The 17559-nt window shown below is 48.2% G+C and overlaps 2 protein-coding genes across 2 annotated transcripts; both read right to left on the bottom strand.

The window, feature by feature from the left end:
• Nucleotides 1-745: 745 nt before the first annotated feature.
• On the bottom strand, nucleotides 746-5750 carry LOC118791875. Its single transcript, XM_036549352.1, has 8 exons — nucleotides 3852-5750; nucleotides 3514-3636; nucleotides 2789-2917; nucleotides 2396-2588; nucleotides 2156-2280; nucleotides 1665-1855; nucleotides 1192-1325; nucleotides 746-978 (listed from the first exon to the last, which is right to left on the bottom strand). Exons 1-8 carry the CDS (start codon nucleotides 5505-5507, stop codon nucleotides 746-748), a joined length of 2784 nt encoding a protein of 927 aa, XP_036405245.1. The 5' UTR covers nucleotides 5508-5750.
• Nucleotides 5751-6676: 926 nt separating this feature from the next.
• On the bottom strand, nucleotides 6677-13742 carry LOC118792340. The gene is made up of 11 exons (XM_036550171.1): nucleotides 13644-13742; nucleotides 12185-12345; nucleotides 11511-11657; nucleotides 10961-11063; nucleotides 10611-10739; nucleotides 10278-10463; nucleotides 8855-9114; nucleotides 7825-8663; nucleotides 7560-7698; nucleotides 6961-7069; nucleotides 6677-6829 (listed from the first exon to the last, which is right to left on the bottom strand). The coding sequence occupies exons 3-11, from the start codon at nucleotides 11567-11569 to the stop codon at nucleotides 6677-6679; spliced, it is 1977 nt and encodes a 658-aa protein (XP_036406064.1). The 5' UTR covers nucleotides 11570-11657; nucleotides 12185-12345; nucleotides 13644-13742.
• Nucleotides 13743-17559: the final 3817 nt, after the last annotated feature.

The raw sequence follows: 17559 nt of genomic DNA, 5'->3' as shown, positions 1-17559 counted from the left end.
CAAGTGATAAATATATTTAATACTTAAAATCTAGGCAGTACTTGATATATACAACCTAAAAAAATTCACCGTTTCAGACTACTGTACATGCATTTGTGACTTCATTTTTTGCGAGGATATCTGTAAACTGTGCGGATGTTTTGTGGAAGGGAAAACTGTACCAGGGCTTCAAAAGAGTGGTGTTTAACCAGCTAATACAGATCAATAGTATATTCACATCAAAATGAGTGTGAATTATATATCTGAAATCCTAAGAATAGTTAGAAGGACCAGCCTATACTTGTTCAACAACCTTCAGTGCTCTGTGTCTACACAATTTAGTTTTTGCCCATTGGCACACACCCAATCGCACAATATACTATTTACAAACAGCTGCAAGTAGAGGTATAACATCTATTAGCACCTTGAGTACCTACAATTTCCAGTTAGCTGGCTTAGAAATTGGTTCTGTATATAAAGCTATGAAATCTACATAAACATAATTCAGTTGAACTGCCTTGGTCCAGAGTTCTGCTCTTTTGAGATGTGAAGAGATTGAAAAATTTTAAACTCGGATCTACCTTTGATGGTGAATGGGAGGAACACTTTCAGCAGAACCAGGGAACAGCCTCACTCATCGATTTTACATAAGTTTTAAAAAAAAAAAAAAAAAAAAAAAGACAACTCAGACTTATGCTTGGCACTGTTAGAAAGCTATATTGCACTTAAGTATGAGACTCAGCAGCAGTGCCCAGGCGCTCGCTGCTCAGAAGCACTTCCTGAAGACGATCTGGGGGCCGAACTCCTCGTACTCCTCCTCGCTGATCCACGCGGAGGCGAAGGACGGGAGGCTGGCCAGCACCGCACCCCCGCTCCAAACGGAGAAGTCGCGGTCCTTCGGGCTGGTCACCCGCACGCTCTCGCCAAGGTCTGCGGGCACCATGTTCCTGATCTCACTCTGCAGACGCTGAGGCAGGCCGGCCAGGAGAGTGTTGCCACCTTCAGCAAGGAACGCGAAGAGAAGTAACATTAAGGACGAAATTCAACCGTTCAGATACACATCAAAAAACACCTGCAACGTGGTTAAATGACAGACCCTGAAGTCAACCTGAACTCCAGGTTTTGAACACAGCGCACAAATCCCTAGTTTCACTGACCAATTCAAATGATTCATTAACAATTCAAAGAAAAGATTACAATGAATTCTACTACCTGATAAAACGATGTTTCCGACGAAACTCCTTCGGAGGTCGATGTCGGAATGAAGAATGGATTTGAAAATGCTCTCGTGCATCCCATAATGGTCTCGTCCAATGAGTTCCGGTTTGAACAGGATCTCTGTTGCCCTGTGCAGATATGAAAACAGTCAGTGATTAACCTCAAGGCTGAGCTGTGCGGGGTGTCTTCCTGTCGCAAAGGCATCTCAGAATTTAAATGATCTTAAATCAGCAAATTTTCCATGTCCAATACGCCCAACCAATTTTGAGTTAACTGTGATCATGAGGGGTTAAACTACAGCTACATGCATCTCTGTGGTGGGGACTGGTTGTCAGTTCACCAGGAGGTTTCGAGGAAGTCTCAGATTCCCAGGGGGCAGAGGCTCAGCACTATAAGGTGTCTACAGAGAGCGGGGAAGCAGGTTGTGTTACACTGAGGGGAGAGAGTGTGCAGAACTCTGCGGTTACCTGAACCTCTCGGTGCCGAGGCAGATGACCTGGCCGTCAGGCATGGTATAATAGACCTCGCTGCTGGCAGGCCCCCCGCCACACAGCTCCGCCTCGTAGTCCTGGGCCACGTAGCAGCAACTCTCCTTCATCTCCCTGACGATCTCTAGCTCCGCCGACGTACGCATGGCAACGCCCTGTTCCTGCAGCAGCTGGGACAGCCGTGGGACAGAGCGGTGAGTACAAAGACTCATGGGAAGGCACACAACCTCAGTCTGGATAGAGTGTAGCATAGTGGATAAGGAGTACTTAAGGAACTTAACTCACAATTGCCTCTGTATGCATAACATTGTAAAAAAACTGAAACCGATGCAAGTCATTCTAGATAAAGAGCATCTGCTAATTGACAAAACGATAATAATGTAATGTAAAAAGCACTGGATATGCTGGACCTTGGAGCGATGACTTCACTTCAAAGCCATGCTCATGACTGCATGTGCCGAGGGCAGTACCTTCCGGAGGTGCAGTGTGACGTCCATGCCAGCCAGGGTGAAACGCTGCACGGCGTGAGGCAGACAGTAGCCCTCGAACACCGGGACGCTGTGGCTCGATCCGTCCCCAGAGTCAAACACCACACCTGGCAGCACAGGTAAGGGGGCGGGGAACAAGAGATGGGGACAGTCACACACTCAGGCACAGGGACATGGGTCCGAACACGTTTTGGTACCCTAAACGGCAGGCGGTCAGGTTACCCGTGGTTCTCCCGGCAGCGTACAGCGCCAGCACGGCCTGCATGGCCACGTAGGCGTACGGCACGCTGAAGGCCTCGAACATCAGCTCCACCATGCGCTGCCTGTTCTCCCGGGGGTTCATGGCCGCCTCCGACAGCAGCACGGGGTGCTCCTCCGGGTCCGCACGCAGCTGCTGGAAGGTATGGTGCCAGATCTAAAAGCAAAAAAAGCCAATCAGCATCAGCCATTTTTGGCTCTGCGTGCACCGGGTTCGGTTCCTGAAGTAATCTTCAGTTCACACGCAAGGGCAGCGATGACCGTGCTGGCAATGGAACGCAACACCATTACACAAAGGCACCACTGTGACCGTTTAATGTGATAACCCTTAAAGCTTAATTTTATAAGCCGTAATACCTTTTCCATTTCGTCCCAGTTGCGAACGATGCCATTCTTCATGGGGTACTTCAGGGAAAGAACGCCTCTCATATGCTGCGCCTCATGTCCGATGTAAGACTCTCGTTCAAAGTTCCCATTCATAATCTCCTGAAGTTAAAAGCAAGTTAAAGCAGGGATAAATCCTGCCTGGAGACAGCGCTTTAAAGCAGACTTTATAAACACTTCAGTGCCAACAGCCTGCTGACAGCTGAACACCAGAAGTCAGGTTCATGGGTGCCAAGTAAACACTTTAATAAAGTTATACTGAATTGCATGCCAAATGTACTATTAGTAAACTCAGAAGTTACACATGACAGATGGCGACGCCTGCATACTGGGACTCGGGCATGGCTTCGGGCTTGCTAAATCGCCCCAGTAGGGCTTTCGTGTTTCACACCCATCGATGAGGGTGGATAGTTCTGATGTGATCTGCGCTGTACGGTAGTACGCTTGGCTTTCCCTTGTCTGCCCAGGTTACACAAGTTAACTTGTTATGATCACGCTCACTGGTCTAGGAGTGTTGTTAGCCTGGTCTGGCACTGTCATTCAAGGTGACTGGAAACGCTTCTGTTCTTTTGTGCTGGAAGTCGCTCTGGAAAAGCGTGTCTGCTGACTAATGTAACGTAACGTAACGTAATGTAACGCAACGCAACGAGTGCACTGTAGTGAGAGTTACATCTCGGGGCTCATTAGATCTGCATTACCTCATACTTGGGTACTCCGATGACGGTGGGGAATATGGCACCTGGGAGATCCTGATCGGCAAAACCAGCCTTCACCAGACCTGATCCGGTGTCCAGAACGATGGGGGTCTTGAAGTCTGTCAACTGAATGATGATTAAAAAAAAAAAAAAAAAATGAATTTCAGTTACACCTACACATTTCAAAGCAAGGACATCCATGACATTATACACATATTGTTCTGGCCACAAAAGAAAAACCTAAACATGAGAAAATGCAGATAGGTTGTCAAAAGGGGGGGGGGGGGGGGGGGTTACAAGGTACAAACAATGGCTGCCGATTATAAAACGTGCCATCGTACCGCTCGTGTGTTGATGTGGAGGAGGTTCTCATTGACAGGTGACCTGCAGATGGATCTCACTGCTGCTCCGCTGTCCTGAGACGGCCACTCAGCCGGCGTTTCCACCTCGGTCCGCGGGCCTGCCTCTTCCACCAGCCCACCTGATCCCAGAGGGGCCTCCTCCGGACACACCTGTGGGGACTCCCCCTTCTCCGTGCAGGGTGGGTCCGCAGGAGGGGTATTCTCCGAGGCGCTCAGGGGAGCATCCACATCTGGCTCAATCGGTGGCGCTTCTGGAGAGGAGGGTTTTGCGGCTTCAGCCGACTCTCCGAGCGAGACGTCAGAGGACTCGGTGGAAGTGCTTTCAGGGGCCGCACATGAAGGTGAAGGCTCTTCGGAAAGCGGGGTTTTGTTATTGTTGTTATTGCTGTGCTGTGACACAGCTGGGCTCATTGCTGGGGCTTGCGGGTGGGCTGAGGGCTTGTTCTTTCGCTCTCTGGGCTTTGGAGGCGTTTTGGGCTCCTCTACCATTAGGAGCAGCTTTGCGCCAGGGTTGTCCTGTATAGGTACCAAGGCAAGAGACATCTTGAGTACTTCTTCCTCAGAGCACTGCACTTGCCCCATGTCAGAGTTTGGGGGTCGGGCTGCCTTCCTTGGTTTTGGCACCGGAGCCTTGATCGCGTCGCCACCCGGGTCAAACGCTCCAGGATTGGGACAAGTTGCTGGTGTCAGGGAAGCCTCCGGAATGTGACTCTGCGCTCCATCAACAGCCAGCGTTTTAGAGTCTCCCTGCTCCAAAGTTCTACATGCTAACTGTTCAGGCTCGATCTCCCCTGGGGGGCAACAGTCCACCACCTCTGTAGCACAATCCACGGGGGCTGTTAAATCATTCTGTTCAGGCTCGATCTCCCCTGGGGGGCAACAGTCCACCACCTCTGTAGCACAATCCACGGGGGCTGTTAAATCATTCTGTTCAGGGTCGATCTCCCCTGGGGGGCAACAGTCCACCACCTCTGTAGCACAATCCACAGGGGCTGTTAAATCATTCAGAGGGGATTTTCTGTCCTCTTCTGAGGCATGGCTGGGCACACTGGGCTCAGCAAGGGCAGAGGAGCACAATGCATTCCCTTCATCACTTGGAACACGTGGACATGCAGGCGGGCTGTCCTCTGGGTGACGGTTACTGGCAGAAGACTCAACATTCTCTGGACTCCATCTTACGTCTTGCGATAGCTCTGGCTTACTGCTGCAACCCTGATTGCGACCGTTTATGGTCACGTCAGTAGATGATTCAGCCGGGATGCAGTTTGTGTCATCTTGCTGACCGGGAGTTGGGTCCGTTTTGTTGGGCACCTGGCTCTTGGAGCCTGAAATAAGCTTATCGCACAGTGCGCCATCTTCCAGGTTCTTCAGCTTTGAGGTTCTCTCCATTATGGAGCATTTCACCACTTTGCGACCGCGGCTTAGCCTGTTCTTCACTTTAGCTCCTTTGGCCATCTCCTTATCCAGACTCTTCTCCAGCTTCTCCACCTCTCGCTTCTCCTTCTCCAGCTCCCTCAGGAACAGCTGCCTGTCCTTGCTCGGGCCCTTCCCGCCGGTTTGCTCGGACCGCCGCTCAGCCAGCCTCTCCTCCTGCTCGCAGCGCCTGAACTCGTGGATCTTCAGGTTCTCCTCCATTATCCGCTGCTCCAGCACGTGGAGGCCCTTCAGCTCCTGCAGAACATCACAGCGGCTGCTCTCTCTGCTCAGCAACCCTTCGCCCGGCTGTCCGCTGCTCTCGTTCACGCTGATGAAATCAGAGGTGTCCTGTCTGCTGCTCTCTGGCTCAGGCGGGGTACGGTCCACACCCCGATCAGTAGGGATGAGAGACTCATCTTCAAGGCCCACAACCCCTGCTTCAACCAAGTCACTGGAGGACAATGTCACCTGTGAAGAGAAACTCTGAAGCATGAGACTGGTACAGCGAGCATATAACAGTTTGCACTTCAAAATGAGAGTTTAAACGCGCATAACAACCAACAGACATTGCACGGGACAGTAAAGCAAAAGCTTTGCATGCACTTGGGTGAAGAACTGCATTTAAATGGTGTACAAAGGATCTGCATGTGTGTAAACTCAAATGTGAGGGGAACACGGGGGCGCAAATAAGATTAAAGTGGTTCTGATGATTCATTTTTATGAAGTCCAAGACTGCATGAGTGAAAATGCACAGATGAATTGATGCCTGGAAGGTAGAAATGCTAACAAAGATGCCAACCTCATTCTTTACATGATGCAATTCTTTCCAATAAGATTTTATCAGTGAAAAGGAGATGCATTTTCCCATTTAACAGTAACTTGCTTCATTTTAAAACAACCAAACATAATGATGAGAGGGTAATATGTGCCATAGAGTAAAATGCACCTTTTACAATTAGGATATTATTCAGAATTTATACAATGTCATTTATAAATGCACACATATTACCATTTCCTACAAGAAATGGGAGGAATGATAATATGCCCATTTACTGAAATATGCAGAAGGGATATTTCCCCATCCTCCCTCTTTCAAAAAATAAGTCAAGACCTGCTGTCCCTGCTTCTGGCATTTACCACAAAAAAAATTGTATTAAACGTTTGCCTTCATAGATCCTGTGAACATCTGGCACACAGCTGGAGCATTCAACTCTCAGCAATGCATCTCTTCAGTTACGGTTACTGACAGAAAAGTGAGACTGCACGCAAGATGCCGTGGAGGAGTTAGCCCACTGGACAGTTTCTGAAACGCTGCACAAACTAAACCGGGACAAAAATAAACCCCTGCCAATTAGCACAGCTTCATGCACGCAAGTGGAACAGAGGCCTCATTGTCTCGGAGCAGTCGGCTGGGTGAGCGCGGCAGGTCCTACCGTGCTGAGCTGCTCATCGCCGCCCCACGAAGCCCACCGTTTGCCGCCGCTCTCCGCCTTCAGCAGGACGTCCAGCATCTCCTCCTGCGCCAGCACATTCTCCTCTTCCTGTGACACACACATTCATGTTTTACAGCTGGACAGCGGCCTTTGAGAGTCTGAAGATCACGGCACAGAGGGGAAAATAATGCCATCTCTTTAGTTCCCCTCAGACCTTAACAGTGAAGCAGACCACTTGCCTGTAGTATTCCTGCTGCTCGGTCAAGGATCTCCTCAACTTCTCGAAGACCCTCCTGCTCTTTCAGGTCCCAGTCAGTCAAGGATACTTCAGTCAAAGAGTTAAGTAGCCTGAAAAGAATAAAATCATGCAATATGAACTGCAGTATCATCCATTGTGTAAAGCCCTCACAATAGGCAGGCATGAATGTTAATACAAAACTAAACTTTGGTGTGGGGGAAAAACTGTGGAGCCTCTGAAACTGTCCCCTTTGACCTTTTAATGTGGGGAACAGTTTCACAAAATCCATACACAATTGGCCCGGTTAAAATGGAAAGTGGAGATTAGTTTGTTGCCTTGAACTTTGATTGTGGGGCCCAGAAATTGATAGGTTTCAGCAGAACCATGGATAATAGACTAAAGTACTGCTGCAATTCACCTACTGTACATCCATGCACCACTGGTCAAGTTGGGGAGCACAAACTATTCCCATGACAGCCTCTCAGTAACCTGGACACAGCGTCTCTGAGGCCATAAACAGAATATACAGGGTTTCTGCTTCACTTACAGGAGATGCAGCTCATCTTACAGGGACACAGAGCGGAACATGGCAGGAGGTACCTTTCACACGTATCTTCTTTGTTGTTGTGGAAGTCGTACGTGTCCCAGAGAAGGGTGGGGACGCTGTCCATCGTGCTGTTGGGCTTGTCCCTGGCGTCCGTTATGGTGCTGGACAGGACGTTGCGGATCGGGCTCAGGTCTGAGTCCTCAAAGCTGTCCTGTGCCTGCAGAATGCTCACCCTCCCCTTCGCCCCCACCTGTACCCCCCCAGCACCCCCCAAACTGGGCTCCTCCTCCTCCTCCTCCTCCTCCTCCTCCCCCCCACCGGAGAGGGTCTGGGTGCTGGCCTGAGCCTCAGTTTGCGTGGGCTGGTCTCGTGACCTGTCCGACAGGTCTGGGCTCCTGACCACGTCTCTCAGCGGGGTCTGCGGGGTTGGCGTGATGGTGACGGTGTACGAGTTCTCCAGGTCCTCCACCGGCAAGCTGAGCCAGGGGTTTTTGGGCATAGTGGCGGACCGCTTCACCTTTATCTCGAAATTGACCGAGTCCAGCGTTATCTTGGGGATGATCTGGATGCTAGCCCCGCCCCCGCCCCCAGCCCCAGCTCCGCCCCCGACAGCTCCAAACTCAAAATCCTCCCTGCAGTCCTCCGAGTCGGACACGCTGGAGATATTCTCCTCATGGATCTGCGGCTGCCGGACGATGGGTCTGAAGGCCTCCCGAGTGCAGTGCGGTTTGGGAAGCACCTCCCACCCCTCCCTCCCAGCCCCCGCATCCAAATGGCTGCTCCCTGCCCCGTCAAATCCGGAATCGAAGGAACTCAGGGAAGGGGGCTTCCCTAAGGGAGCCACTGTCCCCTGCCCCACGCTTGGAAGAGGCTCCTTCCCACAGTCCCACTTATTCAGACCGGGAAGGGCCCCTCTGCTTTGCCTGCTGTGAATATCGGAGGTGTACCCAGGGCACCTTCGACCGTCTCTGGGTGGCCCCCCCGAGCCCTCCGCAGGGCTCTGTGCCCGTTCCGGCCCTCCTGGACCTGCCGGGTGAGAACGCTCGCCGTCCTGCTGGCTGCTCCTCAGGAACTCGTATTGCCACTGCAGGGCCAGCTGGAGGTCGTTCAGCGGCACGGCTCCAGGGGAGGTCAGCAGCTTCCTGAGGATCATACACCTGTGACAGGGGGACAGGAGGGCCACGAACAGCTCAGCTTTACTCCCACCACGCTCACACAGGGCCTAATTCAATGCAACATTCTCAGCAGCCATTTGCAGGAAATGACAGCAACGCGCAAGGTGATGGTGACACGCAAGACAAGCTGTCTGCGCATCAGTACCCATGAGGCTGCAAAACATGGTTCTTACCTGTGAGACAGCTGCTTCCCGCTGTGCTGCAGCTGACTGTCAGGTATGACGTTGGCCAGGTGGGCGAGCTGGACCAGCTCCTCCATCTCGGGGGAGGGGCTTCTCCTCAGGAAGTCGCAGACAGCCCGCCTCCACATGGGGACGGCGCCACCCCTGGCGTCCTGCAGGTAGCGCTGTTTGTAGGGGCCCTCACAGGTCCCGCCCCACAGGAGGTCCTGGAGAAAGTTCTCGCACAGCACCATGTTGTACCAACTCTTGGACTGTTGTGGGGGAGGGAAATTTAAACATTACAGTCAGACAACCATTTTTCACACAATTAGTGACACAATGATAATTATGATAGTAATTTCAAAAGGCACCTTGGCGCAATGCCATTGAGAATTGCCAACTATACACCATATGAATCACGATAACCTAGATACTAGATTCTGTACTAGATAAGTGTCTGTATTCTGTATCATGGAGAACACATGAGGAAAAATGTGAGCCATTTTTGCATATGAATAAGCGGATACGAACCTGAGCAGAATTGCTAACTTTGACATTTTACTTCACATTGCATCCCACCAAACTCATTAGTGCAAAACCTTTGAGACAAAGCTTTAGCACTTTATTGACCTCTATAAGAACGATGACGCAATATGCTTGCAACAACATTCAGGACAGTGCTGTAGTCTACCGGTTGCCAGGCAACACTCATTTTGCATCACCAGATTGCTTATAGCATGTCTGCCTTTTAGCAGGGGCAATGCAAGGATGCATTTAAGCACTCAGTTGAGCTTTACCCACCCACACTGACAGCATGACAGCCTGTACTATGAAAATCCACTTTACTATGGGGAAAACTAGGTGCCATCACAAGCACAGGAATGCAAAACTAAAGACTACCGCTTATTCCACCCCATACGCTTACATCAATTGATATGCCTGTTGAAATCAGCCAGGCCTGTATACCGCGACAAATTCAGTCACTTGACACAAAATTCTTGTGCACCACACATTAAATATCACATACATGAGTACAAGTTTTCAGATTTGTTCCTCGCTGCCACTGCACATCTGCAGTGAGGCACCAATCAAGAGGTTCCACAGGAAATTCTAAATCAGCTTCCCTTTCAAACCAAAGCATATATGAGCAGATCAGTCATACCCAAACTGAAAATAATCGCACATTTACATGTAATCAGGGTAGGAAAGGGTTGAAGCCAGACATTTTGACTGTGCAGAATCAGGTAAGTCAGTTATGTATAATTGGCAGGTCCTTCACTCTATAACACAGTCTTAACAGTACAGCAGTCACCCACCACTACCACAAGATTAAAGTCCATGCAATGGCAGTTCAAACAGCTAAACACTCCACAGTGTGTCAGGGTGGTGTTGCGAGGCAGTGGAAGGAAGTCTGCACATTGGAGGGGCCACCTACTCTGTTGTAGTAATAGTAGAAGTCAGACACAGCCCGCAGCGTTTGGTGTGGGAGCTCCACGGCCGTGCGGAAGTTCTCCTTCACGCGCTCCAGCTCTTCCACCCACTCCTCCCGGCCCTGAGTGTTCCGGTCAGGGACTGTCTCCTCCAGGGTGTGGATCACATCCTCGGCACGGCGAACCAGGGCCTGGGGACGAGGCGTTCCACACGTCAAAAGAGCTTCCCATAGATCGCAAAGAGCCAGCATCAAAAGGCCCATTTATCAGGTCAGAAATTTTTTTGTGGTGGTCAGTTAAGTGAGAGGGAAAAAAAAAAAAAAAAAAAAAGACATTACCATTGCAGGTGTGTAAATGGACCTCTCAAATTCCACCTTCAGTATCTCTGCTCTCCTGGCATCTTTCGCGATCTCTATCCTGTACGGCTGCAGTTTCTCCTTTCTTGTGGTGTCGATTTGTTCAATTATCTGTTGGCATTTAGTTTAAAATTAAGTCAGCGGAGATCTGCACCCTTCCTGTGATGAACACTCAATCTGTAATCACATTCATCTGAAACACACAGACGTTTGCTTCCATTAGCAAGCATCTGAGGTTGAATCCATCAGAAAAAGCCTTTTGTAGTTTTATGCATGTTAGTGTACAGTAATATGCCTCTCCATGCTAAGGCCCAGGGCTGTCTCACGCTCACCTGCTGTGCTTCCTTCCCCAGCTGAAGCACTTTCAGCTGGAGGTGAGCCCTGGAGAAGGCCTGTTGCCACAGCAACTCCACTTTCTCCACCGCAGCAGTTATCCTGTCAACAAAGACGTGAACTTCAGCTGTACAGCAGTTAAACTGAAAGACGAAGTTACTACTGCTACTGAAGAAACCCAGCCTATACCCCCCCCCCCCCTTCACTACTTACAGGAGAGAGCCCGCTACCTCATTACCCTTCTGCCCTGGCAGTTCAACAAACCAATTATTCTGCATCCATTGTGAACATGCAAGTTAACTCTCCTCTCTGAATGTGTGAGCAAGCATGACCTCCGCTGCATTACAAAATCAGCCATTTATCCATTTGCAGGGATCTTCAAGACAGCTTTATTCGTTTTGTAAAACAGTTTCTACACACTGATCTACAACAGCTACAGCAGCAGGCAATTATGTCAAGAGCTGTAAAATTCATCTTCAGAAGGCAGATTACATTATCCAGACTGCTAGAGGAAGCAGAGTTTAAAACCACCGCTCCTATGCGGCTTACCTGCTGTAGTTCTGCAGCATGTCGTAGGCGGTGTGGGTGAAGAGGGCCGTCCCAGCCATGGCCTGATAGCAGGGCTCATTCTCGGGGTACCGCAGCTTCTCCACCACCCTCTCGCAGTGCCTCAGCAGCTCGTCAAGGCCCAAGTCCCTGGGGACGACAGGACCGTCACCCTTTTCTCACACCAGCTTCCAGGACACCGCCGCTGCCGTCCTGACACAAACCTACTCAGCCTCCAAGAGTAATTCACTCACAGTACCTCGACCCCCACAGAAAAGCCAAGCTCAGTTTTCTCACTCCCTTTTCTAACAGACTCACAATGCCTGCCCCCAGTATATCCACTGTGGTTCACCCAGTACCTCAGTTTTACCCCAGTTTTGCATGCACAAAATAAGTGCTCAGGGCCACAGCATTCTCTGAAGAAAATCAAAACCAGCATTTCCCCCGTGAAGTACATTTTTAAAGCAGTTGCCAGCGCTGTCCATTAGATCTGTGCGTAACCAGAGCTTTTAAGAGCAAAGCTGGACAGTAAGCGAAATTACTTACACACTCATCGGTGGGTCTGAGCATCCGTGCTTAATGTCTCCAAACATCTTTCTTTTTAGTTTAAAACCACATGTCCCTCTGCCAGAAAGCAAAGCCAGCATCTAATGTGAGGAGCTCATGTGAAGACTGACCTTCTCAGCTGTAGAAACCTGGCCTCATTTACAGAGCAGAAGTCCCTCAGTTCCTCTAAGCTGGTGGGAACGGTCTGCCTGGACAGAGACTGTAGGGTGGCGATACAGGATGGGAGTCTGTGCACGACAGAGAGGAAGTCCTGGACAAAGGCATCAATCTCCTGCAGACGAGCAGAGAGGTCCCATTAGAGAGGGACAGAGACATTGAGCATTACCACAATTCCTGATTCAAACCCTCCTGCAAACAGCACAGTAAAGCACAGCCGACCTACACCACTGTGACAAGGTCTCTGGTATATAATAGCAGCATTAAATACTACTAAAAGTGACATCTACCAACAGCACAAACCAAGAGCTAGGTCTTCTTAGATACTCACAAAATTTCTCAGTCTAGAAGGCAATGCCTAGAGCAGCTCCACACAGCGCAGACGGTGTGAAATCGGTGCACTGTAAACCTCCCGAAATCCAAATTACGCCCCTGGAAAGGCTTCACTCATTTATAGCAGCTAATGAATGCTGCCAACATGGGTGACGCGTTTGAAAGTGCCCAGCCGAACATGACTGAATATGATCAAATGGCGAACGGGGGGGCCGCCTTTCATTTGCTAATGAGGTCAGATGGGTGCGCTCCGCAATTGCGCAAGCTTCACCAAGGTAACGAACAATAGCCTGGAACCGCTCTGCTGAAACTCATGAATGGATTCCCGATTGAGGCTCATCCCGCCACCCAAGGACTGAAATCACGGCATGAATCTCCAGATAAACATGCATTTGGGCCTTCCTGTTCCTCAGAGCGGTCAGAGGGGGGCTCAGCAGGGGAAAAACCCTACATAGCACAGCTCTGAGTTAATTCAGTAAATTAACTTGGTAGATTCACAAAGCAAAAAAAAAAAAAAAGTACCATTAAGCTATATAGGAGATAGAGGCCTGACAGGTCACCTGTTTGCCATTTGTAAGCAGAAGCAGTGCACAATACAGCCATGCGTTAACTGATTAGGGGAGACATGACCGATCATAAGACCTACTGATAATCTACGCATCACTGAACACAAAAGCAAAACAGACGGCCCAGTTCAAACAGATTACACATGCTGGCTACAACTGATAAATGCCATTCCTTGATTTATGTGCCGTTATTTGCGTACTTTAATCAGAGCGGTGTGACCGGGGCCAGTTGTTTAATAATGCAAGCGTGTCTGGAATACTGTGCAGCCTAGCATTTTCCGACGGGTAAACACAACGTCAGGTTAACGCATTCTGATTTCACAATGCCAGGACTTGCTTATTTTTCCCCACTTTGCCAAGATGCCCTCATCCAGCAAATCTTAATGCTTTAAACCCATTTACATAGTTGGATTTCCACAGCAATTTATGTAAAGTCCAGGTTACACAATTCACATGGGATTTAATCTAAAGAGTAAAAATAAGCAGTTTTATAAACACGGGAGAGAATGGATACCTTTATAAACGTCACCCAACTCTGATGACAGTAGATTAGATACCCTCCCAGGGTGGCAGTTAGCTGACTCCGATCAATGTAGTTTGGGAGTTCAAAGATTTCTTTCAGGAAAACTCGCTGTTTGGTGGAAAGACATTCATCAAAAAAAAATAAATAAAATGAATTTGAATTTTATTAATATAAACTCTTGTCATCTGAATTATTCCCAAGGCCATTTTCAAAGCAGTAGAATTGATTTATTTACTTTTTAAAAATCATTTTGCGCATCAGCACATGCACCCCTTACCTTGAAGGGTGCAGAAATATAATGCTTTGAATGACTGGACACCAGTAATTTTAGCAAAAGCTTCAACACCTCCTTCTTTCTGGGCTGGACCACATACAGTGTGTGAACAGTCCTCTTGTGCAGCTGCAAAGGGTAACAACCAAACGTAGTAACATTACGATTCTGAGTAGTTTTCTGGTATTAATCATATCATATATAGTCATAGACAACTATTCTTTTTCCACCCACACAATTCCTTAGATAAAGCAAAGAAGTGTAGTCATGTACCTGTGATCTGACAACCAATGATTAATACAGATGCCTATAGCACTGGGTCAGAACCAGGGTAAAGCATGTTTAAACCACCTTAACCAATTAAACTTCAAATAATGGAATTCAAGTTCACCTCTTGGGTAACTGAAAACATATGATCCCAACTGCAGGCATGTGATATCTGCTCCCTTCCCTCTAGCATTTTCAGGCAGACCTCAAAATGTAGCAGCCATACTGGGAGTGACGCACTTTGCTCTCAGACTCAAATGATAGTATCAGGCGAATGCCACTTCATTTCCAGCTGAGTGAAATCAGGTTAGATACTAGGATCAGGTTTCGATAACAAGACTGCCTTACAGGGCAAAGTGTGAACCTGCTCTCGGACTGTAATGCCTTTGCAGGGGCTTTTTAAACAGCTCTTGTGTTGTGTGATTTTCTTCTGTCTCTGTTTGTTCCAACAGCCTGTCAAGGATGTTACCGAGATGGGGAGACATTGCGGTCATCCAAATCCAATCCATCCGTGAAATCAGGTTTACACAGATCAGGATCGCTACTCTGGTTGGACACCAAATAAAAGCTCACCCTTTACCGTTCACTTTTGTGCTCACTCACAAGAACACACTGTGTGGGACAACAAGAGTGGAGGAAGGTACAACAAGTTACGCTTTGTCTCAAGTAATTATACATGACCCAGTACTTACTACAAATCCAACCCAAACTAGTCACATTCAGAGATGGGAAACATTTAGTGCCAATATTCAACAGATAAGAGGCCCATTTTAGGAGTTACCTCAAGCAGGAGGAGTGTTTCTGTAATAAATCTTGTGGTGGTCAGGGTAGCTTGCCTCAAATCAACCACTACTGACACCATGGCCTCCTTCTCCTGGTACTTACTAAAAGAAACAGCAGTCAGCAGGTAAAGAAATAATCAGGCTAGTCTCATTTCCACAGGTAGCTGTGCAACAAGCCAGATTCAAAGCCACACCTGAAAACCAACATTTCTGCTTTTCAAGACGGCAAGCGTGGCATCAATTTGCACATTCATATAAAGCCAAACATCCACCTGTACTAGTTTGTTTGGTTCCCATGAACAAAGAAATATAGTCACACATACTTGTGCAACCGCAAAAAGTAGTTGATGAAATCAGCAACTTCCTCCTTTGTCAGAGATGAGGGGAGTTTGTGGTGCTCCTCCACTGGGAACACTACCAGCGGGCATCCTTGCTGGTCAAAAGTGCCTGTAAAAGGGCACTACACGTCATCTTTCTGGTACACCATTAAATAAAAGCTTAAGTAGGCAAAGGATGCAAATTTAATAAAATTCTCACAATACTGGAGGGGTAGAGGGTTTTTCCCCCCTCTTCACTGTAGTAGGTTCTGAGTTAGAAAGTTAATTCACTTGCTAACGTTAGTGCTTCAGCGCGCTGCTCAATGACAGAAGCGTGTACTGTAAAAATAACCCCCGCATTTTTTTTTTTTACCGGGGAATGTGACTGCTCCCGAGTTTAACACATGATCCGGAGGCAGCGGCAGGGAGGGGGAAGACTTCTGGAATTCTGGGGAAAAAAATGCACGACAGCTTTGGCACAAGTTGTGGAAAACCTTCAAAGCGAGATGCGTTGGTAAAGTAAAATGTTTCATTCAAACTCACGGAACTGAACTGCAACACTTCATCCACATGAGAAAAAAAAAAAAAAAAAAAAAAATGAATGCCAGGCAAATTCACTCCCTAAACCCGCACCCCATTTCACATTTTTCACTCTCGAAAGAAACATTTCTCAAAGTCAGTCTAAAATGGGCATTACTGATAGGCTACCGGACAGCAAGACGCCCACAGGTGAAATTAAAGTAAACTATGGCGCTTCAACGGACAAACAGTGCAAGCCATCAGCACCTGTGCAAGCGCTTTAAACGCGGAGATCATTAAAGTCACAAAGACATACGCTTTCCTGTGGACAATAAACGTCTGATGTACTTTAGGAATAGCCACAGTCTACCTGTGAAACAGCCAGTCAATCTAGGAAACAAGTTAAAAACACAACTGCGGCGTGCTTGTCGAAGTTCCCTACCTGTTGCGTTGCTGCTCATTTTGAGTGAGAGCTCATACTAGCGCCGGACAATCATAAAATAGCTTTCATAGTTCCAACCCGTCGCCGGAATGCAAAAGCCAAATAAAAGACTTGGAAACTATCCCGCCATGTTCTCCAGCGACTGCCCTCTGAAAGAAAGCCTTCTGTTCGCGCGTTTGCGGGAGAACGGACTTGGGATGCTTAGACCTTGAGTTTCCGCCATGTTGCATCCATTCCGACGCGGATCACACAGCTGAGTAATCACTTTGACTAGATGGAGAGACCTCATTTATAACTTCACAAACAGGGAGGGGGGCGGGGGGCAGACGGACAGGCGGAGACGGGACCGTTCTCACGTTATTTTAATAAACCATTCGCGTTTCTCCGGTGCCCAGTCAGCTTCTCCTGCCCTGTTATTGCGTTTTACTGGACAGTTTTATAGGATAGTGTCACATATGTCACGCAGACCAATTGTGGGTTTGGGTTTTATTGAAACAGGCAATTGATTGGCTAATTGATGGGGTTTTGATGGGAAACGGATCTGAAAATTCAATAACAAACAGAAGAAAAACAATACAATTAAATTTACATTAACGAATGCAAGTCCCTTTTTTGCTGACAGTTGAACGTTAACCTCAATATTCCTTACTCCAACCCTAACCCCAGATAAATAAAACCAGATACTTAAATGTAGTTAAACTTAATTGATTGCGATGTTTAATTAAGTTGATTGATTTGCCTGTTAAAGACAGACAACGTTACCGTGTATCGGGCACAGCTTGGAAATGATCGTGCAGCTTTTGGGATAAGACTGGCGGGAAGTACTTCTGCCATGTAGAACAAAGACTGATAATTATGAAAGGGGTGCAATTATGAAGCTGGACATAAACTTGTGCTCCAGTTACTTTCTGTCTTTTCATATTGGAGATGAAAATTTGGTTGGCCTGCTATTAAACTTTGAAGGGCTGCACAATGAAACATTGGGGCAATGCACTACTTTTTTCGCAAGGTCAAACTCGTACATTGACAGCTAGGTTTTTGGGCATCTGGTGCCTGTAGGGGCACCCCCGGCATGGCCAGCGCTGTCCTGCAACTCTCCTCCCTATAGGGGACAGACTGCATTGTGGCATTGCCTGCTTTCTCCTGCAGGGAGACCATCGTCTCCACCCTCACATTCTACAGAAGCCCATCCTCCCGTTAGCGGACTACCTGCATCCTCAATCTGCAGCAGGAGAAACTGTGATTTTTCAAACAGCTCGAATAGGTCCACAGATTTGTCTGTATTGTGACCTCACACCACACCCCTCAC

This window comes from Megalops cyprinoides, chromosome 17, assembly GCF_013368585.1.
Source record: "Megalops cyprinoides isolate fMegCyp1 chromosome 17, fMegCyp1.pri, whole genome shotgun sequence".
Classification (NCBI taxonomy): domain Eukaryota; kingdom Metazoa; phylum Chordata; class Actinopteri; order Elopiformes; family Megalopidae; genus Megalops; species Megalops cyprinoides.
Note: the sequence above shows the minus strand (reverse complement) of the source record. Positions and strands in the feature narration are given on the sequence as shown.

Excerpts from the sequence above, each read along its gene's own strand:
- LOC118792340 (XM_036550171.1), bottom strand. The coding sequence starts at position 11,569 with ATGGCTGGGACGGCCCTCTTCACCCACACCGCCTACGACATGCTGCAG. Across the intron at positions 10,740-10,960 it reads TGGGGAAGGAAGCACAGCAG|ATAATTGAACAAATCGACAC; the intron begins GTGAGCGTGAGA and ends AAATGCCAACAG. Across the intron at positions 10,464-10,610 it reads CCATTTACACACCTGCAATG|GCCCTGGTTCGCCGTGCCGA; the intron begins GTAATGTCTTTT and ends CCTCGTCCCCAG.
- LOC118791875 (XM_036549352.1), bottom strand. The coding sequence starts at position 5,507 with ATGGAGGAGAACCTGAAGATCCACGAGTTCAGGCGCTGCGAGCAGGAG. Across the intron at positions 3,637-3,851 it reads TCCACATCAACACACGAGCG|TTGACAGACTTCAAGACCCC; the intron begins GTACGATGGCAC and ends ATCATCATTCAG. Across the intron at positions 2,589-2,788 it reads ACTGGGACGAAATGGAAAAG|ATCTGGCACCATACCTTCCA; the intron begins GTATTACGGCTT and ends TTTTGCTTTTAG.